This window comes from Colletotrichum fioriniae, assembly GCF_027942845.1.
Source record: "Colletotrichum fioriniae strain IMI 355084 chromosome Unknown scaffold_15, whole genome shotgun sequence".
NCBI lineage: Eukaryota > Fungi > Ascomycota > Sordariomycetes > Glomerellales > Glomerellaceae > Colletotrichum > Colletotrichum fioriniae.
The window spans coordinates 561875-586375 of NW_027076851.1; the positions used below are offsets into that span (position 1 = coordinate 561875).

General features: G+C 52.9%; 6 protein-coding genes across 6 annotated transcripts; 4 read left to right on the forward strand and 2 right to left on the reverse strand.

The window, feature by feature from the left end:
* Positions 1–257: 257 nt before the first annotated feature.
* N0V96_010693 (uncharacterized protein) lies at positions 258–2490 on the reverse strand (the record flags this gene model as incomplete). Its single annotated transcript, XM_053189258.1, has 3 exons — positions 258–1013; positions 1071–1932; positions 2309–2490. The coding sequence occupies 3 exons, from the start codon at positions 2488–2490 to the stop codon at positions 258–260; spliced, it is 1800 nt and encodes a 599-aa protein (XP_053053246.1).
* Positions 2491–10085: 7595 nt separating this feature from the next.
* On the forward strand, positions 10086–12115 carry N0V96_010694 (uncharacterized protein; the record flags this gene model as incomplete). Its single annotated transcript, XM_065759023.1, has 2 exons — positions 10086–11528; positions 11573–12115. 2 exons carry the CDS (start codon positions 10086–10088, stop codon positions 12113–12115), a joined length of 1986 nt encoding a protein of 661 aa, XP_065612333.1.
* Positions 12116–12340: 225 nt separating this feature from the next.
* On the reverse strand, positions 12341–14308 carry PHO89 (Na+/Pi symporter; the record flags this gene model as incomplete). The annotated part of the gene is made up of 2 exons (XM_065759024.1): positions 12341–14139; positions 14230–14308. 2 exons carry the CDS (start codon positions 14306–14308, stop codon positions 12341–12343), a joined length of 1878 nt encoding a protein of 625 aa, XP_065612334.1.
* Positions 14309–18908: 4600 nt separating this feature from the next.
* On the forward strand, positions 18909–20099 carry N0V96_010696 (uncharacterized protein; the record flags this gene model as incomplete). The annotated part of the gene is made up of 1 exon (XM_053189255.1): positions 18909–20099. The coding sequence occupies one exon, from the start codon at positions 18909–18911 to the stop codon at positions 20097–20099; it is 1191 nt and encodes a 396-aa protein (XP_053053243.1).
* Positions 20100–21399: 1300 nt separating this feature from the next.
* N0V96_010697 (uncharacterized protein) lies at positions 21400–22203 on the forward strand (the record flags this gene model as incomplete). The annotated part of the gene is made up of 1 exon (XM_053189254.2): positions 21400–22203. The coding sequence occupies one exon, from the start codon at positions 21400–21402 to the stop codon at positions 22201–22203; it is 804 nt and encodes a 267-aa protein (XP_053053242.2).
* An 819-nt stretch (positions 22204–23022) lies between these two features.
* On the forward strand, positions 23023–24253 carry MVD1 (diphosphomevalonate decarboxylase; the record flags this gene model as incomplete). The annotated part of the gene is made up of 2 exons (XM_053189253.2): positions 23023–23084; positions 23143–24253. The coding sequence occupies 2 exons, from the start codon at positions 23023–23025 to the stop codon at positions 24251–24253; spliced, it is 1173 nt and encodes a 390-aa protein (XP_053053241.2).
* Positions 24254–24501: the final 248 nt, after the last annotated feature.

Here is a 24501-nt window from a genome sequence, read left to right on the forward strand (position 1 = left end):
GATGTTCATGTCATCTCGATCACCACGTGGTTCCGTGTCTTCAGTTCTGGAAACAGTCAGGCACTACTGCACCGTACCGTATTGAACGGTGGTCAACAAGAAGTCACCTACGGGATTTTCACTTCATTTGGCAATATATGTAAGGTCATGTTGTAGAATATGAATATATGAACAGTTGAACATTAAGACAGCAGACAGCTTTTATCTAGTCTATGAAAATAACCCTCCAACGCCGAAACAATGCATTAATACTGTGTCTAATGCAGGGCGCTTTCGCCCGTCTCCGCCATAAACTTTTGGCAGTTGAGCAGTGTACGAAGCTGATCGCTAACCTCCTCAAGTCTTCCAATAACCTTCTTGTTGCCATCAACGAAACCCAAAATAGAGTAAGGGATACCGGTATCCTTGCAGAACTCCTTCACAAACACCTGCGCCTTGCGGAGATTGTGCCGCGGGACGCGCGGGAAGAGGTGGTGCACGGCCTGGAACTGAAGACCGCCGTGGATGAAGTCCAACCAGGCGGGGCAGTCGACGTCCATGGTGGTGCGGAGCTGGCGCTGGGCAAAGGACTCGGACTCGCCAAGGTCCGAGGTGGACATGCCCCAGTGAGACAGAGTAATCTGAACGTGCAGAGGCATGGTGATAATGTGAGAAACCAAAACGAAGGCGACGCGGATGGGCCAGGTGGGAAGAGTGTTGAGGATCAGACGCCAGCCAAAGATGTACCAGAAGCAGGCCATGAAGGCGATCTCAGTCGGGCGAATCCACCATGCCTTGGAGGCTCCCAGGGAGGAAGATCTGCGGGACAGGACGTGAAGCCAGGAGAGAAGGTAGAGGTTGAAGCGAGCGATGCCCATGACGGGGTAGTAGGTGTACGCCTGGTACTTGGCGAGAACATCGGCGGCGGCATCCCATACGAAGACGAAGCCGTCGTAGTAAGTCGACTTGATGGACTTGAAGAAAGAGGGGCAGGTGGCGAAGAGAGGGACGTTCTGGATATCGGGATCGTGCTCCTGGGACGTGTTAGTGACGGAGATCGCAACATGATGAATGAAACAGGCAAGACTTACAGGTTGGTTGGTAATGAGATGGTGGACATTGTGACTGCTCTTCCACCATCCCATGGAAAGGCCGCAGCAGAAGTCGGCAACAAAGAGGCCAATGAGGGTGTCAAAGGTGAAGTTGTGGGTGATGGCACCGTGTCCAGCGTCGTGGGCAGAGAACATGATCTGATGCCAGAAGAGACCCAAGAAGCAGGCCGAGGTCATGTACCACTCATAGTGCAGAGCGGTGAGGAAGAGGGCGAAGAGAGTCGAGTATCTGCACATCTCCTTGCCATAGTCCAAGTAAGGGCAGTCATAGAGACCAGCATCCTTGATACGCTCATGGAGCAGGCGGTACTTGTCCTGGATGTCGCGCTGGACGGCAGGGTCGAGAGAAGGGTACTCGTCGAGATCCTTATTGATGTTCTGTTGGATAGACCACTCGGTGTACTGGTCAGCGGTCATGCGGCTCCGGCCCGACAGACCGGGGCCAGCGGCGAGGGCATCGTCGGTTGGGTCTGCAGGTGCAGCAAGACGACGTCTAATGCCCGTCTCAGTCTGAGGCTCGGGCTTGGCCTCGACCTCTGCACTGCTGCATTCGGAAGTCAGGGACGTGCGGGAGCTCCCGCCAGATACATCGGAGACGGCGTCGTCGGCGGAGTCGTCCTCATCGAGATCGGACGAGGGGCAGTCGACGGCAGCGTCCGTGGTATCATCTGCAGTAGTACCAGCGGGAGTGCTGGCGTTGGATGCAGTTGCCGGTGTTGTGGTTTCTTGCTTGGTGTAGACGCCGCCCCTAATTGGTGGTGTCATGTTGATCCAGGGACCCGCAGGTTTCCGGCCGATCCGAAAGGCCTTCATGGTGTTGAGTGTGGCAGCCGAATGGTACCTGTCAAAAGCGATATGTCAGCACACTAATTCCACTTAACGCATCAATAACGGAGTCCGAATGTCCAGCGAATCCGAAATATTAATTGGCCCTTCCCCCTTCTCCCACCATTTGGACCATGTGGGAAAATAAGCTTAACCAGACTTCTGATTATATCTCGGTCGCTTTCGCATTCCCGGATGCTTCTTTTTTCCCGATGTCCCACCCCTTTTCAGATTATTGATCCGAACCCGCGGGAATGATGGGGGCACGCCGCATAAGGGTCCAGATTCGGAGGGGGTTCTCAGCCTCAAGCTGAAGATGGTGGGAGGGGGGGGCGCCAGACGTGATGCACCCAAAGGTTAATTGGACATGGAAGGTAAGTCGAGCCTCTTACACTTTGATCTCGTCGGTCGCATCTCTTCCAACCATGTGCAGGATAGCCAACTGTCCACCGGGATGCTTGCCCATCCATCCGTCGAGGCGAAGAACCATCTCATCAAGAATGACGATTGTGCGTCCATCTGCGATCATGCCCTCCACCTCACGGGGGGTGATGATTCTGCTGTCGCGATCCATTTTCGCAATTGTATGGATGATTTCGTTATTCGGTCAAAGATTTGTGCTATGTAGCCAAATTTTGAATTCGGCAAAAAAAGAACTATCGACGATTTTTTCCGTGGGCGGTGGTGACGAAGTTTCGTCTCTGTGGTGAATTCAACAGAACGACTGCTGGAAGGCAGGAAGGGAAGGTGTGGTCGAGCTTGGCCAAACAAACACAAAAACCCGATTGAACTCAAATTATCGCCGCACAGTTGCGTACGAGATCGACAGGAGGTTGATGTCCAGTCGCAAGAGGACAGGAAGAAGGGAAGCGAAGAGTCGGTTCGGTGGTGGTGAACCTGGGTAGGTGATGGTGATGCGCCGGGGACGAACAGGTCGGTTGAAGGTGGGCGATGCGGTATTTTACGTATTATCGACCTTAGCTTGCTTGGGTGTGGGCTGGCTGGCGGCAGGCAAGATGCGCGGTGACAGGAAAGCTTCAGGACCCTGTCGGACAGCTTTTTCGGTTCGGGATGGCGAGAAAGAGAATTTACGGCAAAGGCGAAGCAGTCGACACTCGTGCCATTTTCAGATGAGAACAGACGACATGGACATGACCTGGGAAATAGGAAGATGGAGGGGGGGGCAGGCTCTGGATAAAGGGCAGAACAAACGAGCAAGAGTCAAGAGAAAGAGGGACGGGAGAGACAAGAAACGGGCAGACGGGATAACGGGCCAACGTAACAGAGCGACGGGGGTGTGAGGTGAATAGAATACTGGATGGATGGATACGGATACTGGGGGTGGAGGAGAGACGAGACGAGACGAGAACAGAACGTGAGAAGAAACGTGGATGGAAAGGAGCAGCGCAACAAGCAAACCAGCTCAATCCAGGAGAGAGAGAGAAAGAGCAACCAGCACCAAGAAAGAAACCACCAGACGAGACGAGCAAGCGGCGGCGGCAAAGATGCCAGGGTACGGCACGGTACCTACTCCGTATACCCCGTGGCTCATCCCCGTACGAGACTCCGAGTAACGAGGAGCAAGCAGGACGTGGAGCGTGGAGCGTGGAGCGAAACGAGGGTGCCCAGGTAAGGTGGTTCTTCAAAGATTTGTGGATCGTCTTTTTCCATTGCATCCACACCCACTTGGTTCTTGGATTCACCACCAAGAAAGGTAATCCACTGCCACAAGTGTGTGCGGGTTGCTACTGCTGCCTCTGCTGCTGCTGCTGTTGCTGCTGCTGCTGCTGCTGCTGCTGCTGCTGCTGCTGCTGCTGCTGCTGCTGCTGCTGCTGCTGCTACTACTACTACTACTACTGCTACTCATAGTGTGAGGAGAGAGAGAGACTACCGTCGGTCAAGGACAGCTTGTCTTCGAGTTAGGCAGGTCGAAACAGTGCGCGTGGGTTCTTGGTGGAGGTGCAGGTGACTGGATGGGGACGGGATGGATATGGGGGATTGGGATTAGGATGGGACATGGGCCATGGGCCATGCCATGGGCCAAGGGTGGGAAGACTGTGGACATGGAGACATGACATGGTGCAGGGGGGGCGGAGGGGGAAACCAATGGAGAGACTCTCTCATCATTGAGATGCAAGAAAGTAGTCTTTCCAATCTCCCCGACTAGCTTCCCACTCCCAGATTTCCCGCCAAGAGAAAAAGGAACCGAACGTCAGCCAGGTTGTGGTGGTTGTGGTTGCAGCCAAGGTATTGAATTGCTGTGCCATGCCTACACAGTGAAAAGTGGTGTAGGTACCAAGCGAGTCTGTATGCGCGATGGCGTAGCTGTGTACATGGCAATCAGACACGTGGTGAGTATGTAAATGACAATGAAAGGTATGAACAGTGCAAGGAGAAAGGTAAAGAAGAAAAAAAAAGTCTGTGTGTATGAGATTCGACGCTGAAAATGCAGGGCAGAATGAACGACAGCGAGTGTTCGTATGGGTACGCAGGTACGCAGGTACGAATACGTACGAATAACAGTATGGACACATACGCGCAAGTTCGCAAAGAAAGAAAAAAAAAGATTGAGAATGGAAAGGAAATGGGCACGGCCAGGCCACGCCCCTCCCATCTGCCAATCTTGTTCCCCGAATCCCCCCCTGATCCAATCTAGTAAATTGGCCGTTGGCGCTTTCGCTAGCCCCGGGGGCGCAGCTTGTTGCGTTGCTGCTCTTCTCTTTCTCGCCTCTTGGGAGCTTGGGGCCACTGGGCTTGCTGAAGAATGGGGGCTGGGCTCTGCAAGGTGCAACTTTGCATTGGCCATTGCCTTTGCCTCAGCACATAGCAGATGAGACTGACAGACGGAATGACTCTCGAATTTAGCAATGGTAAGAGATTCACGAAGAGTGAGACTCGGAAATAAAACGAAAAGGGCGTAAACCGGGGTGAGCGAGGAGGAAAGGAGAGAAAAAAAAAGCCAAAAAAGAAAAAGGTGAAGGAGCTTATCTGATTGACACCGGTTGACCTTGCGCCGGCGGGGGCCTGGGCTGGGCAGTGGAAGCCTTGACAGGACCCTGAAAGGCTGAAACGATGAATATTGGGGTCCTTCTCGAATCATGCACTTTTCCAATGTTGGAGAAGGCGGTGGATTCTGCCGTTCTGGAAGGTCACACCTTGCCTGTGCCTCCCTAGGTACCATGCTAAGGTACCAACGGACCCGAAGACGGTACGAAGTGCGCGGGTGGTGAGCGGTGCGCAGGTGCGCGTATTACCTTACCTGAGCATCCCGTCCATCACGGTCGACATGGAGAACCGTGACGGTCACCGGGACACGGCTGAGGAAAACCGAGGAAAGAGAAGAGCACCTTGGGACCTTCCACCATTCAAACCTTGGGGGCCCTTGAATGAGTGACTGGCTTGGCAGGGAAGGAAGGACCGTACTCGATACGGAGAGGCAGGACCACCTTGGCAGGAAGTACGCGGGTGCAAGTGCGCCGCACGCTGCACTACTGTAGCGCCATTGCCCATTCTCCAATCTCCAGACTTAGCACCTTCCAGGTTTCTGGGGCCTCGCGTTGCCCTTTCCCTCATTCACCTAGACTCCTTCCCAAGTCACTTTCCAACAGTCTAAGACCAAAACCAAGACCAAGCAAGTGCACCCCTCCGAAGACTTGGCGGCCGCACACAGACATTTTGGAACCTCGCATCTCGCACCTCGCACCTCGCAAAGAGTTTTCGTAGAAGAAAGGAAAGAGCGAAGAAAAAAAAAGTTGGCAGGAGTCAAGAACCCTCAAGCACACGCGCCTTGAGTGGGAAGTGCGCCAGAAAAGAATGGGGAACAAGTGGGACGGGGACCCAGGACCCTTGAAACTCAATTCCACCGTCCCGCGAAGAGACACCAAGGACACATAGACGCATAGACGGCACCGGCTTTGAGAGAGCGACTAGGAGTGTGGCGATTGTGCTGGGAATGGTCTTTACGCTCATCGAGCCTTGACTCTTGAGTCTTGACTAGTTTGGAACCCCTCCAACGACAGATCCGTCTCCATGGTTGAGTCTTGACTTGACAAGTGCAAGTGTGGGTAGGAGAGTGTGAATTCAAAACTTGGTCCAAGTTTTGAACCTGCCGAAGAATGTTTCTAGAAATGCCGCTCAAAGCTCTGGACCTCCCACCTTGTCTCGACTCTCTCTAGTCTTGGGTGCAGCCTTGGCCTGGTTGGAGTGTGTGTGTCGCAGTCTTGGTTGGAGCGGCTGTTTGAATCGTTTGGCCCAATCCCATTGTCTCGTCTCTTGGTTCCTTGGTTTCCTTGTTTTTTTTTTGACTTGTGATTGCACATGGCAACTTGGCAAGCCGAAAAAAAAAAAGAAAAAAAAAAGACATTGAATAATCAGAGAGAGCTGTTCCTCAAAGGGAATTGTTTCCCTCGGCTACTGTACGCGGTCCCGTCCACCCCCGTCCACCTTGGTCGCTTGCCCCTCCCTGGTCCTTTCTCCCCGTGCGAGGTGGTGCCAGGTGGTGGCTCATTTAGCGAGCCGAGCTGTTGGGGCGGAACCAGACGAAATTGGCCCGAGGGAAATGGCGCGCCTGTCAAGGCAGCGCCGCGGGAGGGAGGGGCAAGGGCCAAGCCAAAGGGGGTTCGGAACTTGGGAAAGCCACAAGTTGACAAGCTTGCCGAGCGATGGTCTCCGTTCAAATGCGAACGTGCTTTGATCTTCAAAGTCCCACGATCCACCGTTAATAACGAACTCAACGTACGGATACCCGCGGGAAGATTAATTGATGGAAGATGAACACACCCCGACAGTCTGAGGTAATGTGACGACGAAAAGATGATGGACGGGGGGCAAAGTGGGGTATCTCGCAAACCGAGGTATTGACTATGGAGCAGAAAGACGGAAAGAACGACCAAGAGCAACAGGTAATCAGGAAGCAGCAATCAGCACGCCGCAAAAACGGGAATCACCGTCAGCATCCAATGGCCAGGCTCCAGCCTCTTGGCTAACGGAAGTTTCCCCTTGGCGCCGCCGACTGCGCCTCGCAACGACCCCACAAAACGTCAACTGCGAACCCGAAGCGGGAGAGGATTGATGGATGGCGCCAACTTCCTCAAGCCCCATTATGCAGTATGCCTCTATCTACTATCTACCCGCGGTTTCTCTACTAATCTCTACTACTCATCTATCTAACCTCACATTACGGCACTCTATCAATTACCAGCAAGCTATGCCCGTACTGCGTGCGAGGTGGTTGGTCGATGGTCACAAATCTCGTTCCAAATTGACTTCTTGATTGAGCTTCATGTCGCAGCAATCGCCAAAAACTTAGCTGCTGGGGTGCTCCGAGCTGTGTCCTATCTAACTTTTCATCTGCTTCCCTATTTTATCTCTTTCCATGTTTGCAAGACGAATGAGACGAGGCACACAATACACACCAAACAATTGGCATCCCATCTTTTCGGGTACGGATAGGTGACTTTTTTTTCTTTTCCTGCAGGCTGCTGTAGGTACTTACTGCAGGCCTTCCATTGCGGGATGGTGGCACGGTGGCTGCATCCAATTACCCTTCATGGTACACATACACCAGCACATCAGCAGGTTCCTGATAGAGGACCAAGCTGTTGCTTCTTTTTCCCCGATTCGTTTCCATTCGGCAACAAGAGTTTCCAGACTTTTTCCACCGAGCTCGTGCCAGCCAGCGTTCCAGCGCCTAGCGAGAGAGTCAGCTCGGAAATAGCGCTCAGCTGAGTCTCGCAACCGAGGGGTGTGAGCCTTTCAGCGTTCAGCCAGGTAGTGGTTGTTGGCTGAATCGCTTTTTGCCGTCTCACCTTTCCAATATCCCGGCACGGTGACGCTGCATGTGCTGCTGCCGCTGCAGCAGCGCAGCAACACCAAGATGAAATTGAAGAAGCGGGAGCGGGCTGGAACTGGAACAGCTGCCATGCTTGTCATCCCGGAAATCTACACATCTCAAAAAGGAACCCCACTTAACAGCCACGACTAAGGGCCGGGGCCCACGGGTGTGGTGAGCGAAGCGGAAGCCAGCACAAGGAAAAGGTGGCGAGCCTGGCAAGGTGCCATCGCCAATGGAGAGCCACAGGAGAAACATGTAGGTACCCGGAAGCAAGGCCGCGTACGTAATATCCCATATCCATGTTCGAGACCGTTGAGTGGCACAGTCTGTCATGGGGCTCGCCCGTCCGCGGGTCCAGGACAAATTGATCGGAAAGGGGAGGGACTTGGGGTCATCAGGGAGAGCCGGAGAGGGGAATAACTTCTTGGGAGGGGTGGGGAAGTCGTATGGATACAACAAAGGTATTCGGCCAATTCTGCCAACTCCCAAGAATATCTCAAAAAAGTGGTACAGCCAGACGACGATCTCTATGCAACTTTTCAGACTTCCTAGCTTCCCTTCATTGTCTTGGTTCTTCTGGCACTGTGGGATAGCCACATTTAATGGAGAAGTGAAAGAAAGCAAAGGGGAGGGAAATAGCGTCATTCATGTCGCAAGTGACCTTGGATCAATGGATTCCCATGAAGCCAGAAGCTAAAGCAGACAATCAAAAGTGGGATGTTGCAGGAACATCACAAGACGATCCAAATAGGCGGCATACAGAAAAAGCTGATGCCCGGTTGGAAAGCGCAAATCCCATACGCGTGATACGACCGAGGGAGGCAAAAGAGGGTTGCTAATACGCAATAGCGGAGACTAGCAGAAAGGGGTTTGGCTGTTCCGTCTTGCAAATCGCCCATGATGATGTTCGTCTTTCTCCTCAGCTCTTATGCCCCCTCTCTCTCTCTCTCTCTCTGCTCTCAGCCGTACTGGTGGCATGCTGGCACGCTGGCTCCAACTTTTCTGTCTCGTCAACTCCTGCTGATCAACTTGATTCTGACGAGTCGTACATAGACTGTGAGGTAGTTCCAGCGGTGTCATCCAATTCGGATAGGTTGGGGGGGCCGCGGGCATGGCATTGGCGTGTGAGCTACGGGTAGCTACTTGAGGCTAGAGCTTTTCTGCCACTTTGGAGACAAGTTTGGAGAAAGACATGCGCGATGGCACCTAGACATGCCAATTGCCAGCCTTTCGAATGTACGCTTTTCCCAGCGTGGGATTGGCGCGCAGAGGTTCGCGTGTTCGATACGACACTAAACGTGGTTTCTGGGCCTGGACCCAGAATCCCGTCCGATTGAGATTCGACTCTGGATGGACCAAGATCAAGGGGCCTGGGGTACCCCCTCGGCAACCGTTTGATTGGCTTCCAGTGACGGCGCTCCTTCCGGTCACGAGCTCTCGGATTAATTCGCACTATCCCTCGGGAACTTCGGATTAACCGTTGCTGAGTTTCCCGATAATTTGCGCAGCTCCATCAGCCAGCTCTTCCGTCCTCAGGCATGTCCTTGTCTCTCTCCAGACGTTGAGCCTGCTGACTAAGGTTTCAAGCTGTTTCGGTCGCCACCGCAGTTGGTCATCGTTTTTCCCTCACGCACACCGAATCGCCCGGCCGAATCGTCTAACAACTGGTTATCACGGCACGGCCGACGTCTACCTTTGGCAAGATGAAGCGCAATATCCCCCAAAAAGAACATTGTTCTCGAATCATTCCATTCTTCGTCTCGATACTCGAACTGATTCATCTGCTCGCCGTTTGGCCCTGACAATCTTCACTGCAAGAAACGATACTTACATCAGATGAAAGAAAAACCGTACTGCCGTGAAACTAAAGCTGACTCGGCCCAGAAACAATCGGCCTTCGTCCGAGTCACGTGGAGTAAGATCTCTTGTCATCCCGTTTCCGTTTTGGGACGAAATGTAAGATTCGGACGCGGGCAAATACCAATCTCGTTCTGTTTTGCCTCACATCTAGACGAGCCAAGGGGGGGTGCCAAAGAACACAAACGAGGGAAAAAGGCAAAATCCCATCGGAACGAGCTGTACAAGCGAACATGAGCAAAGCTTGAATCTGCATTATCACCGAGTTTGCCAAAAAAGCAACATCCATCTAGTCAATCGTTGAAGGGAGAAACCCTCCCTCCCGCGGAGGCCAGGGTCCCACTTCCGTCCAGGCCCTCACGGAACCGGATACTTGGTAGTGAGCGGCATCGGACCGATCACCGACGGCACCTTCAGTAAACCCCGGGTCCCCGAACAAGATAAACCAGTGCCAAGTTGCACTCCGCGCTCCGCCCACCATGTCCGCGTATGAGCGTGACCGCGAGCACAGGTACGACTACGAACCGCTCTCATCCACAGGCACTGGCACCGGCGGTGGCGGTAGCGACAACGACGCCTTCAGGCTGCTCCTCCTCGAGCCCTCCGCCGCCCGCGCAGACCAACTCAGGGGATCCCTACGCAACACCACCCTCGCCAAGTGCGACTACGACCTGATCGACCCGTACACAGCCCTGTCGTACGTATGGGGCACGTCAGAACGGGCATGTCGGATCCGACTCGTCGACGGCGGCGGCCGTGAGCACCTCTTCGCCATCACAGCCTCGCTCGACGACGCCCTGCGCGACCTGCGCGACCCCACGCGCGTCAGGAGGGTCTGGGCGGACGCCCTCTGCATTGATCAGGATAATGTCGACGAGCGCAACGCCCAGGTGAGATTGATGGGGCGCATCTACTCAACCGCCCACAGCACTGTCATCCACCTCGGCCACCTCACGCCCGACGTCACTGAAGTATTTTCCGTACCCCGTGATTTCGCCCCCGAACCCGGAACGGATAACGGCGAAAGTACTGCCGTCGCCGCGAAAGGTAGAGGAGAGAGAAGGGGGCCTTGGAGCCTGCTGTCCAAGACATGGTTCGAGCGCGTCTGGGTCTTTCAGGAGCTGGTCCTGTCGAGAGATCCCTGGGTCCAATGCGGCAGTAGACGAATACGATGGCGCGAGTTCTGCGCCTACTTCCTAGGTGGTGGCGGCGGCCCATCCTCGTCGCCGAGGGCGCAGAAGGATGAAGAGAGGCGGCGCGTCCTGGCAGACATGAACTCGAGCTGGGCCACCCAGTCGAGGCTCCCTCTTCACCGCGCCGTCAAGGCGCGTAGGGGCCTGGGCGCCACGAACCCGGCCGACTTCGTCTACGCCACGTTCGGCATCATCAGTGATCTTGATACTGTTGAGCAGTACCTGAAGATTGACTACAACATGTCGGTTGGTCGTACGTTTGGCAAAGTTGCCCAGTACATGTTTTACGAGCTCGGCATTGAGCAGATGATGTTTCACGTAGACGATGCTCCCGCTTCGAAACGAGTCGACGGGCTTCCTTCCTGGGCGCCCGATTGGAATCTCGAGGCTTCTTACACCAAAAGAAATCCGCTCTGCATGATACAGGACAACAGCTTGGACCACATCAGAGTGAAGAAGGAGGTCCACCATGCCTTTACCCAGTCTTCGACCAGTGATCTGCCGCTCGTTTTGGGGCACATTGGCATGAAGGTAGACACGATCAAGCACGTCAGCTGCGTGATGCCATCTGGTCTGCAGAGCTCGCACCTGACTGCAGACTACAATGCCGCGAAATTAGAGTTGATGGGCATATATAGAAATGCGTACGCCTCAGGGGACAAGTTCGGTCAATATCGACACGTCCCGCTCAAGGGCAAGGAAGCGGAGCATGAGCGTCTTTGCCAGGTCGTCGGTACTACGTGGGCGGAGCACTCGAGAATTTCCACAAGCAGTCATTCGTTTACGATACTCAATCGAGAGAAGAAGACACTAGCTTTCTCGAAGCCCTCGCGCGTTGGCTGGCCTCGGAAGCGAGCAAGAAGCGCGAATTTGTGGGCTCGGGTACAAGCGGCGTCATCAAACGCCTTTACGGCTACTTTGCCCGCACAGGCGGCGACTCCGATCTTGAGGGCAGACGGTTAGCCTGGACGGGAGACGGCAGAATGAGTATCGTGCCGGCGCAGGCTGCGGCTGGGGACGTGATTGCGTATCTAGTTGGCAGCAACACGCCCGTTCTGCTTCGTTCAAAGGACGCTGGGGCTTACGGGTCAGAGATTGAGCGCATGTTGCTGGAGACCCTAAGGCGGCCTGGCTGTGGCGTTGTCACGATGACGAACGAGCAGAAGGAGGAGGAGTTGTGGAGGGTTCCTAGGCAAGGTGAGGTCGCGGTTGAGCATTTCACGGTTGTTGGGGAGGCGTATCTTGACGGGCATGTCGGCTGGGCTTTTAAGTATCTGCCTAAAGAGTCTGATATGCGGATCTTTGCACTACACTGAGTTGCGTGAGCAAGATTACTCAGCGGTGATACTCACGCATTCAAAGTATTACTTCGTGGTGAGAAACGGATTTTTTTCAGGCAAAATTCAAGACTTGATTTATACTATACACCTATCGACTCCCGCTCCGAAGAAACATAAACAAAAAGAAATGGGTATCGTAACATATTCAAGGACTCAACATACACCAAGGCCCGTCACCGGCCTAAGCTCCGCGTCTTATTCTCACTTCATGGCCGCTTCCCAGTGCGGCGCATTGAGTATCAAAGCCATCAACGACCCCGAAAACAGCGCAGACACAGGTACGGTAACAAACCACCCAAAATAAATCCACGCCACGAGCCGCGGGTTGATAGACCGCCAATCCCCATTCGCCAAGCCGACCCCGACCGTCGCGCCGGCAATACACTGCGTCGTCGACATAGGCAGCGCAAGCTTCGTCGCCATCATCACCACCATCGCGCTCGCGAGTTCCATGCAGAACCCCCTACTCGGCGAAATCAGCGTCAGCCTGTTCCCCAGGTTCCGCATGACGTGGTACCCGTACGTCAACAACCCGAGCACGATGGCTCCGCCGCCGAAACAGAGAATCCACACCGGCACGCCGACGGACGTCTCGATGCCCCCCGTGCGCCAAATGTCGTAGGCCGTCGCAAAGGGCCCGATGCTGTTGGCCACGTCGTTTGCGCCGTGGATGAAGCTCGCGGCAGAGGCGGTGAGGATCTGGAGGGCGCTGTACATGTGTTCTGTGCGGTTGTCGTAGTGCGGGGCGCGGGCGTGCATGTCTGCAATGTCCCAGGAGAGGACGGCGGTGCGTTTTTGCATCGTGATGACGTCTTGTTCTAGGCCGCGGAGGAGAAGGCGGTTGAGGCGCCAGGTGAGGACGGGGAGGCTTGTGTTGGGTCCTGGCGGGCGGGGTGGGATGTGTTCTGAAGTAGAGGAGTGGGAGGATAAGGAGGGCCGGCGGGTGGTCTCTGTCAAGGCTGATGTTGTTGATGCTGCTCCTGGGGTTTGAGGGGGTCCGAGGACTGGCGGCGAGAGGATGGGTTGGTCGTCCTTGAAGAGGTCTGAGGGCGTTTGGCTGCTCTGTATCGACTCGAGTAGGGTTTCTGAGGCCCTCACGTAGGCGAGCTCATCAGCCGTGAGGTGGCCACGGTAGTAGTCCTTGATGTTGACCCGCCGTACTCCGGCCGGAGGGAGAGGTGGTGGCGGTCGATTGAGGAGCCAGGGGCCCTTCCACATCATGAGCCAAGTGAGCTCCCAGTCTTCGTTGACGATCTTGCGCCGGAGGTAGGGCAAGAGGAAGAAGGCTTGGAGGAGCGTAGCGCCGGTAGCGACAGAGAAGACTGCGATAAGGACTTGGGTTGCTGTGAGTTCCACTTGGAGCTGAACGCCTTTCCAAGCTATGAGCACTGTTCGGGTGTTAAGTCTCAGTCTGAAAGGGAACTTTTCTGTCCTACCACAGAGGAAGAGGGTAAGTAGGTAAACAATATTTGAGGACTCACTTGTCAACGAGCCAAAGGTCAAAAAAGTGTAAAACGGAATTGTGTAGAAGGCATTCCGCACAGCATTCGCCTTGGTCAAGACAAACCTCTTTGTCACCAGAAACATCACCGCCCCGACCGCCCCGCTCAACCCCGGCGCAATAACCCACACCGCAAACACCTGCGACACCCCGTCCCACCCCCAACTGACTTTCGAGATACCCACGCTCGCGGTCGCGGCGCCGACAAGTCCGCCAATAATGGAGTGCGTCGTGCTGACAGGCAAGCCGTTGCGCGTGGCAATGCTGAGGAAGACAGAAGAGCCAAAGATGGCGCACATCATGACGAGAAGAAGGACGCTGGGGCGAGCAGCGTAGAGATGCGGGTCGATGATTTTGTTGCGGAGTGTGTCTGTTACACGAGAGCCGACGGCGACAGAGCCGGAGAACTCGGCGACGGCGGCGATGGCCATTGCTTGTTTCATTGTTAGGGAGCGGGAGGAGACGGACGTCGCGAATGAGTTTGCGACGTCATTTGCGCCTTGGATTCACATGATCAGCCTTGTGTTTGTGGGCAGCCCTATTGAAGTTCTGCCGTAGATCTGTTCTATTACAGACTGGTGAAACATACCAATGTTCCAAGCATCGAGAAAGGAGAAGATGGTGGTGATGGCGAAGATGTAGTCATATTGATGCAGTGCAGCGGCCATGATAGCTCGCCGGACGTTAGTCTTGAGTGGTATGCCCTTAGAAGCGGTACGATCTAGGGTAGTCTCGGAACCAAGACTCGGATGGCTGATGCGGTATCGTCGTCGGCTCCTGGTTCTTCAGCGGAGCCCAGTCCTGTAGACATGTTGTGCTAATTCAATCTCATCTTCATCGATGTTGGTGATATTAGTCTTGATAGCTAATCAGGAGGCGGCGATGACCCGAAACGCAACTCTTTTTTGCTGGTAGGAAAAGAATGAAGTCTTGAGTTTGATCAAGCATTGTGGTTGTCGTTCCGCACCGCTGGCCTGGGTCAGATGGTTATATGGGTTCGTCTTGCCGTAAGCCGAGATCGAAACGGGACTGGGGCCCTCTCACATCAACACATTCGACATGGAGGCCAAGGCAAAGGCTGTGTGCCTGGCCTGCTGCAGGATGAACTTGAAGAGGTTCCATGTGTGCAGTAGTTTCCAGGTTTCGTAGGGGACGCTGACACTGGCTAGCGGCCCTTCATCGAATGTGGTCGAGGCTCCTGTCCCAGGGCTGGACCACGAGGCTGGGGAGACGTCAATGACAGGGCGGATGGGGATTCTGGGGTGGCCTCTGCTCCACCACCATCTTCTAGATAGCTGTCCAGGGGTTTGAGACGGCCGGAGCATGCGGATGCGACAATATGCTCCGGATGTAGCTCGTTGTGGACACCGATGGATATGTAGGCTATCAGACCCCCACGAACTCTGATTCTGGTCATTCTACATCTCGAAAATCAGCATGGCATCAGGCCAAGGCGAACATGCTCTATCTTTGTGTAGGCAAGCTGCAAAAGTGAAAGTGGCTACTGGCCGCTCGTCGAAAATGGGCAGAAAGGGAGCGGCGAAGCTGAAGATGGATGCTTGGCAACGTTGAACTGGGTAGCCAATCTGGGGCCGAGATTCGAGCACGGTGGTGAACGGTTCGAGGATGTCCATCCCCACCACCAACGTCGCCTGCCGATGTGGCGTTTTTCGTCTTATGGGAACCGCCCTAATTGTCCTGCGAGGCATTCGTATTGCCCGCCTTTTTGTGGTTGATGTCTTCTTGAAAGCAGTGTGCTTTGCATTCGTCGGTGTCTGTAGTGACTTTCGGTGTCCTGTGATTGCTTACATCTGCGCCTCTGTGCCTCTGAAGATAAGGTAGTGTAAGGCCGGGCGTGGGGCGGCCCCGGGCATCCGGCGAAACAGCGGGGCCGATTTCAATTGCATAGCCGGCTCTGCGCATCGTGATAGAATGCTTGATCAAATCTCCACGGAGTACAGCTTCCTGGATGTGTCTCTGTTCGCATCCTTCCTCGTAGGTCATTCGTGGGTTAAAGGGATTAAAGACCGCATGATATGATGAAATGACATTGCATATGTTTACCTAGGAAATGCTAGGTCTGATGAAGCAATATAAGCAGACTCATAAAAGAAAGCTATGACAGAAGACACCCAAGAGCCCAAAAAATGGTTGGTAAGTTTATAGTTCTGCTCGCCCGCCTAAGTTTTCGGACGATTCTTCTGCAACTGCAGTCTCTCACAAGACATCGGTCAGATGTCCCGGTCTTCAGCAACAGCAGGACGGAGCATGAGTGCGACACTATCAAATTTCTCAGTTTAAGGTTGCCCGTAGCCCCAGAATGGACAGTTATCCTTCTACCTTCTCAAAGTTAGAAAGTGGTTCACTCCCTACATGAGATTCTATTCTAAGATTTACTCCAGGTCATCATGGACTTTGGGCTTTTGCAGCAAACGAAGTCTATTTACATCATCGTCAGTTAGTATAGGATGAAGCTTGTTGTTTTTTCCATCTCCGAAAGTAACCAAGATTATAGTTTGGGCCACAAAGGTACAACAATGGACGTCATACACTCGTACGAGAAGAGGTACATGTATCCCGAGTCGCCACTCTCATAGCGCATAAATTCGACGGCGTTGGCTGTGATAGCCGTTGCGACCGATAATGCAAAGAAAGTCTCTCGAGTATAAACATCTTCTCCTTTCCAAGGCAATGGTACTTTGTACCTAAGAGTTATGAAATTGTCGCTACTTTTGGCTTGGGAGTTGACGAGAACCATGTTCAATAATGTGCTGACAATGTCCGTTTCTATGACCCACCTCCTTCGCACCTTGTCTACGCCGACATGAAAGCTTGTGTTAGGCTCTACTGTTAGACAACTGATCGAAACAAGAAACAAGGACAAAAGATCCATGGCCTGTGGACCTTAATTGAATGTATCAAAGGAATTGACTCGTATCAGCCAGAGCTGTGGCTCGACCGTCGAATGTCTGTGGAGAGAAGATCATAGGACCCACGACTGCCCGTAACTCAACACAGATATTTGTTAGCACAATGATACAGAATAGTCAACCAAGGTAAGATTGGCATCAGAAATGGGATCATTCCTCCCATTTGTCAGCGAGGCATGGGCGACGAACGTATGGTAAGGCAACTGAAATCATTATTCGGCTTTCGCCTTGAACAAATGTCCGCGCGTACGGCGAAAGTACCCGCATTGCAAGGAATGTTTACTGGATCTGGGTGCGTATTGCTAGGCTTTTAACGCCGTAATATCCGTAGGGAATCTATTAAAGGCTAGAGCGCATTGTTTCTATCTTTTCCAGCCGGTGGGAGTCGGCCTCGGTGCTTACAAAGGACCGTCACCGAGGTGCACTAGTGGAAGGGGGAAAGGCGACGATGATGAATAAAGTAGGTCTTGTTCGTGAAGTCCCAGCAAGCCGCAAGGCAGGCTCGTGCTTACAAATTCGAAATGCATAACAATTGCTTCACATACCTCGGTAGCCACACAAGGTGTAGAAAACTTTTCTTCTATCATATGTTGCACACTGCTATAACCCCCGGGTGATCTTTGAACACAGTCGAGTTTTTCTAAAGTTGCATCTACCATAACCATCACCAATCGGTAGACTTGGGAGGCCAGTTGTCCTCTTCTCTTTACATCTGCATTTTTCAGGTCTCAGTTTTCGTTACACATGAGACCGTGAGTATATATTCGTCCATCCACGTTGCACGTACACTGACCATGCTTATAAGAAAATGGCTGAATCCGACTACCAGCTCATCCGCAATGCCATTGCCATATTTCCTTTAGCAGTGGACTCAAAGAACTACGACTTGCTTTCTGAGGGGTTTGCGCCCGGCATTGTAGTTGAGTATCCCGATCCGATAGGCGTCACACGCGGTGTAAAGGATTTGAAGCTGGCTCTCGAACATGTATTGAAGGGCCTTGAGACACATCATGCGCTGTCAACACAGTCTATCAAGCAAACCAGCCAAACGAGTGCTGAGGCTGTGACTTACTGTATGGCGGTGCATTTTGGCACTGGGGAAACAGCTGGACGTCAGGTGACTGGCTGGGGGCATTACCAAGATACACTGGAAAAGGGAGTTTTTGATGATCAGGAAGGATGGCGCATTACGAAGCGGAAAGTCCATTTTCATGTTCCTCATACCGGAGATGGATCACTTCTCGGGATCAAAGGGCATTAGCCTGAAGGTCAGGGAAGGATAATACAATTCCAACAGCCACGGCAACTTGCCGACGATCCTGTATTGCATGGTGGTTTCTGGATTGAAATTACTACATTGAGTTGAGCGGGAACTTAGAAGTTAGGGCCAGGCATATCGTGAGCATCTTGGAGTTGAATCATGTCCCGTATGGTGGGATTTCTCTTCAAAACCAGATTCCGTCGTAACTCGGTAAGGTTGATCTTTTGCGCCTGTAAAGCCGGAAAAGAATCACCATACTGCAGCAGCCACGATTACTCTAAATACTTTCCAATGTACTTAAGAAGTTTCCTTGACAAGTTGGGCTGCATCTGCGCTCTCTTGCTAGACGGTCTTGACTAGAATATGCGATTCACGGTCTTTGCTATTGGCGTAAAAACTTTGCCCCGCGTGCCTCGAACAAAAGAGGCTTCGAGCCTCATCGCGTCTCGGGGTTACCACAAAACCCGGCTTCCCTTGAAGGGTTGGCCACTTGCTACTATCCCACCGGACGCGAGTGGAATTTAGTACATGCATCTCCAGTTTTCCCTAAATCGAAGTCTTTGTTGAGTTCATGGTTCGCAGGAACGACTGAAGTCGGGTCGAATTATCACTTATCCCATCAACTGCTAGATGGCATCGATATGAATATGTGTACCTTCACAGGAAGTGATTTCCTCATATTCGACCATGAATAAGCTCGTAATAGAGCAGAACTAGAGCAATATTCAAGGTGGATTTACCGACGCCACCTAGCATGTGGTAAGATAGTATTCGTAAGTAAAAATGCGCATACCCGGACTGATTTCGACTTGAACCCGATGAGAAGCCGCTCGCCCTTCGGCTTTATCGTAAGGACCGGCTTCGTGACTTCGCGCTCACTGAAGATCCGATGGTCGAATCGTCCGACGTGATAGAAAGGTGCGTATGGTCGTTTTATTGAAAGTCTCTTTGCGTAAATGTGTATTCGTAGGTGATGATAAAGAAGCCAGCTTTCTCTAGCAGGTAATCTTGTCTCAGCCTCCATCAACAGCTTATCAATCATTTTCAAAGAACAACCTAAATCGAATCCTCCTCATCATGCTCCGTCTAAGCCCCGACGAGTCATTCCATTTCGAGCTGTTGCGACTTCTCGCCCATGCAACATATGGAGGTGCTGACGTTGGCGAGGTACTTGCAATCGCGTCAGATATCACCCCCGGTGACTTTGAGTCCTTTCACGATGCATTCGTCAAGCGTGCTGATAGGATTCTGGCACAAGCAAACAAATTGACTAATCCGGTATCAACCCGCGACGCCATGTTCCGAGCATCTACTTATTACAGAGCTGCCGACTTCTACCTGCACGGGAATTGGGAAGATCCTCGCATCTTGTCTCTCTGGGACAAGCAGACGGCGTGCTTTGACCAGGCAATCTCTCAATTACCTATTCCTGGTTATAGGCGTGTAGTCAAGGGGCCGGGCTTCGATATACCGGTCATTTTCTTCCCAGCGCGTGCGGCTGCCGACGAGAAGCTGCCGACCATAGTTCTGGGCAATGGCTATGATGGCTCCATGGAAGAAATGTACCACCAGTACGGCGCCGGAATCCTAGAGCGCGGTTGGAATGTACTATGCTATGACGGTCCAGGACAGATCTGCGCACGCCGCTACCAGGGAATCGGTTTCACGCATGAGTGGGAAACTGTCGTCTCACCCATTCTTGACCTCCTAGAAACGCTACCAATCGTCAACATGAAGCAGGTTGGGATCGTTGGAAACTCGATGGCAGGATTACTTGCCGCCCGGGCTGCTGCTTTCGACCACCGTATCGCTGCGGTATTCAGTATCGATGGGTTATACAATCTCATGGACACCCCCGTCTTCGATGCTGAGAAGGGGCTGGCTCGATACTCGGGAGTTCAGGACTTTGCAGCTGCAGAGAGGATCTTCAAGGACCCAAGTGTACCAACGACAGCTCGCTGGGCCCTGTCTCACGGCTTGTGGGCTTTCAAAGTCCGGACCCCTGCAGAGTACCTGGAAAAGGCTTCCCATTTCAGCTTGAAGGGTGTAGCGGACAAGATTAAGTGTCCTGTATTTGTTGCTGATGCCGCGGATGATCACTTTTTCAAAGGGCAACCTAAAGCAATGCGGGATGCTTTGGGCGACAAAGCCCACTATGTTATGTTCACTGCAGACGACGCGGCGGGCGACCATTGCCATGTTGGTGCTGCAAGGTATACTAATCAGGTCATGTTTGACTGGTTTGAGGAGAAGATCATCAAAACTTAGGTCAATATGGGCTTTCATTAGCCCTATGACGAAGAGTTGTTGTCGACTGTCAGGCTAGGCAATGTGCAGACGAGTCGACGTCTCGAAGTTCCTATAACAAGGAATTTAGTCGATGTCGTCTGATTTCTTTCCTGGTAGCTTTAACCTAGTTGGCTGCAACACAGAAGTTTTCATGGCAGGTGGTAAACGCACGGTCCAGATGCGGTGATATATTTCTCGAGGTCGGTGAAATTCTTGTTGCGTCTCCCCTCAACCCTTTCCTTACGACTAGTGATCTTCCCAACTATGCCCTATTTGCTAGTGTGAAATCTGGCTAAGAATATGACTAGAATCGAATGTACACGATGGTGTTGTTCTGAAGGAATGTACTTTATTTCCGTTTTCAATACCATTGGCAGCAAGATGCGAAGATGAACCGAGCCTCTTCCTGCCCACGAGAGTCCCACCCTTCCCTAGATAAAGATCAAATGTGCTCTGGAAAAGCCCCCAATATAAAACAGCCTCCGGATATCTGAATATCAGTCAACGCTCTTTCCATAGCGCCATTAAGTTCATGTTTCTTTCTAGTCCTCGCCACAAGGGTGTGACACCAAACCCGTGTGTGGCGTCCCAGCCCACTGGAGTTAACCAACGATGCCTTAAAAATCGCCCACGATACTTTGCGAAACCCCCGGTATCAATACACTGTGACTAACACATTTCTTATCCCTCTGGGACGAAATGGTCAAGTGATAGGCATTAGGCCACACGGCTGGCTTTCACTCAGTCACTCCCGATGGTCATTCCTCATGAACCTTGACGGCTTTAGAAGGTACTGAGGTAGTATGTGATCATACAGTTGTGGTCTACCCCGGTTGTCACGACCTAAGGGTACATACATCGTCGACTTCTATCTCCGATATCAAGGACCCAAGAGACCTTGACTACCACAACGACTCCATCAAGTCACTCTCAAAGTTTTACTCCTCCTAGCACTGAAAATAAAAGCCAACCCATCCCCTGCTTCTTTCTCCTTTCCTTCAGCAGTCTCACCTCAAACAAACATAATCCACTCTCTACTCTTCATCCCATTCTCAGTTGACGACTGCGGCGATTCACTCACTTTCTACTTTCGCCTTCCTCATCTCATATATCTGGCTCCTTCACAAAAAAGACCCGAGATTAGTTTTGGCTACGGCTCTCTTCTCCTTACAACCCACCTTAAGTTCTATTACAATACCCAATCAACATGCCTTCTATCGGAGCCACTCTTTTCTCTCCCTCGAGGGCTCAGAGCAACACCACAACCACATCCCGTCGCATGCCGCTTAGCAACGTCCCTGTTTTCAACGAAGACAGCGCCATTCATGAGGAGCAGCAGCTTTTCGGTAGCGACGACTTCGCCATCTTCTGTGATGAGGAAGACAGCGCCACGCCCGAGGAGCAACAACCTTTCAGCAACGACGACTTCACCATCTTCTGTGATGAGTCCGAAGAGAAGTTCCGTCCAGCCAATGGTTATATCAACATCGGCTTCGAAGATGGATCGAGGTACACAATCCCAGAACTGCAAGGCACCGTCGGCGTCCTCCAGGAGCGACACCCCAACATCATGGGTAGAGCAATCGACCACAACAGACACTACGGTCGACTACCCGCTACCGTCACTCAAGAGTATGCGTCTGCCAACAGGGAAGTCTCTGACGCCCTTCATTATCTCCATCCAAACCCCGAACAGGGTGCTCCAGGCCGACACCTCACTCCCGAGCAAGTCGAACGCTCGGCTCGCATGCTCTCACTGGACACCGCCATCGACCAACTTCACGATCCCCTCATATACGAAGACCGACAGGTTCTTCGTCGTATCGTGCGGCTGCTGGACATTCGCCGCCAAGAGCTCTTGAGGTACAAAATCAGCGTCGACGAGAACATGCCGGAGGTTGAGCTGCCACAGACTGTCGACGACATTGAAGACCTAGCGGTCCAAGCCAGCGTCAGCTTCGACTACCCGTTCGTTCTCCACGCTATAGAAGCCATCGATACTCTTGCTCAGAGCGTCTGGTTCTATAGCGACGAGGAACAGAAGTCGAACAAGGAGAACATTCCTCCTGAGCTTATGAACTAAGATGGAATGGAGGAAGAAGATGCAGAGCATCAATGCCTGCTGGGAAGGACAAAAAATACAAAGGGACAAAGCCAGGTGCTCAAGCCCTGAAACTCTGGGAGACTACGGAATGGAGTAGTCTCATGATATCACGACGAGCATATGAGATATGAGCAACGAGGCATGATTAGATGATTAGACGGGGGTTTTGCATCAGGCAATTGGGATCGCTTGGAGTATTGGAGCATTGCATTGCATCCTGCGTTTGGGGGTTACAAACTTCGAGTCCATAGACGCATAATTCTAATGATTGCGCCTCACAGATGACAAGTGATCCATTAACAGGCTGAGCAAAGCGATTGTGTGCCTGAGTTGTCAAGAGAATGAGTGAGTTGAAGCTGAAGGTCCAACTTGTGAGACATTCATCCACTGCCCGTAGAAAGGGTACGTATCTTTGGCAGAGTCCAAGCGCCGTTTCCCATGAGGACCCCGCACTAAGCCTTTTCAGGCAAAGATCACAGGTAATCCCATCCTGGAAATTGATGCTATTGTTTGCCTATTGTTTTGTGAGGGAACGAGCTTCGCAACCCCGCCAAGTCACTCCTTGTCCGGCTTAACCAACTCCATCCCAAGTGTTCTTGTCCTCAGAGATTCGGACTTCCAGCAGTCAACGCAGTTCCAAATACTGATTCTTGTTTGTGATACCCCGAGTCTTTCTTCTTTTTCTCCAAGGTATGCGTTCCTTTTGCCTCTCAATTCATCCCAGTATCACCTCATCTAATTTTGCCCCGCCTTGAATTTCCCTGACCGCCTCCAGCAGACCGCAAACTCGATTGCAATATGTCGGACAATAAGGTCTATCGCGCCAGTACCACGGCACCTGTCAACATTGCCGTTGTCAAGTATGCTCTACCAAGTTGCAACTGTGTATTCAGCAAGTCTCAATACTAACAAACATAGGTACTGGGGTAAGCGCGACCCGAAGCTCAACCTCCCCACCAACAGCTCCCTCTCCGTCACCCTCTCCCAAGCCGACCTCCGAACCCTGACGACGGCATCCTGCTCCGCCTCCTACCCCGAGGGCGACAGCCTCATCCTCAACGGAGAGGCCTCCGATGTCTCAGGCGCCCGCACACAGGCCTGCTTCCGCGAGCTGCGCGCCCGCCGCGCCGCCCTCGAGAGAAGACCCCCCTCCCTCGAAGCTCTCAAGCTGCCCCTAAAGATCGTCACCGAGAACAACTTCCCCACCGCCGCCGGACTCGCCTCCTCGGCCGCCGGCTTCGCCGCCCTCGTCCGCGCCATCGCCGACCTCTATGAGCTCCCCGAGTCCCCCTCCGAGCTGTCCCTCATCGCGAGACAGGGCTCCGGCTCCGCATGCCGCAGTCTGTTTGGCGGATACGTCGCGTGGAGAATGGGTGACAAGGCGGACGGCACGGATTCCAAGGCTGACCTCGTCGCCGAAGCGTCGCACTGGCCCGAGATGCGCGCCCTGATCCTGGTCGTCAGCGCGGCCAAGAAGGGCGTCTCGTCGACTTCGGGCATGCAGCAGACGGTCGCGACGTCGGGCCTGTTCAAGCAACGCGTCGCCGAGGTCGTGCCGAAGCACATGGGAGAGATGGAGGAGGCCATTGCCAAGCGCGACTTTGAAAAATTTGCCGAGGTCACCATGCGCGACTCCAACTCGTTCCACTCCTCGTGCGCAGATACTTACCCTCCCATCTTTTACATGAACGACGTCTCGCGCGCCGCCATCCGCGCCGTGGAGCAGATCAACGCTGCTGCTGGAAAGACCATTGCTGCGTACACTTTTGACGCCGGCCCGAACGCTGTCATCTACTACCTTGAGGAGAACGCTGCTGCTGTCGTTGGTGCTTTCTCTCCTATTTTGGGATCCGTCGGTGGATGGAAGGAGGGCGCCAAGGATCTCGAGTCCTCTGTGGCCTTGGACGAGACTGTTGCTGGTATCATCCAGAGCGGTGTCAGCCGTGTTATTCAGACTGGCGTTGGCGAGGGCCCGATCAAGTCGGACATCTACCTTGTTGGCGAGGATGGTGAGCCGGTTAAGCGGTAATCTGTTCAGTCCATTTTTGACGGCATCTAAACAAGCTTCAAGTTGCTCAAAAGTCCTCTTTGTGCGTATAGAAACACCTAATTAAATACCATTTTGAATTCGTGCTAGTTGCAGCGAATGTGTTGTCAGTGACGCCCAACTGAGGGTGAATATACATCATGCATGACCCTTCTCAATTCCAAGTAGAATGTCTCGCCAGCTTTGAATATGCCAGTCAAGCATCGGAACAGGAATGAATTGAGAACCGG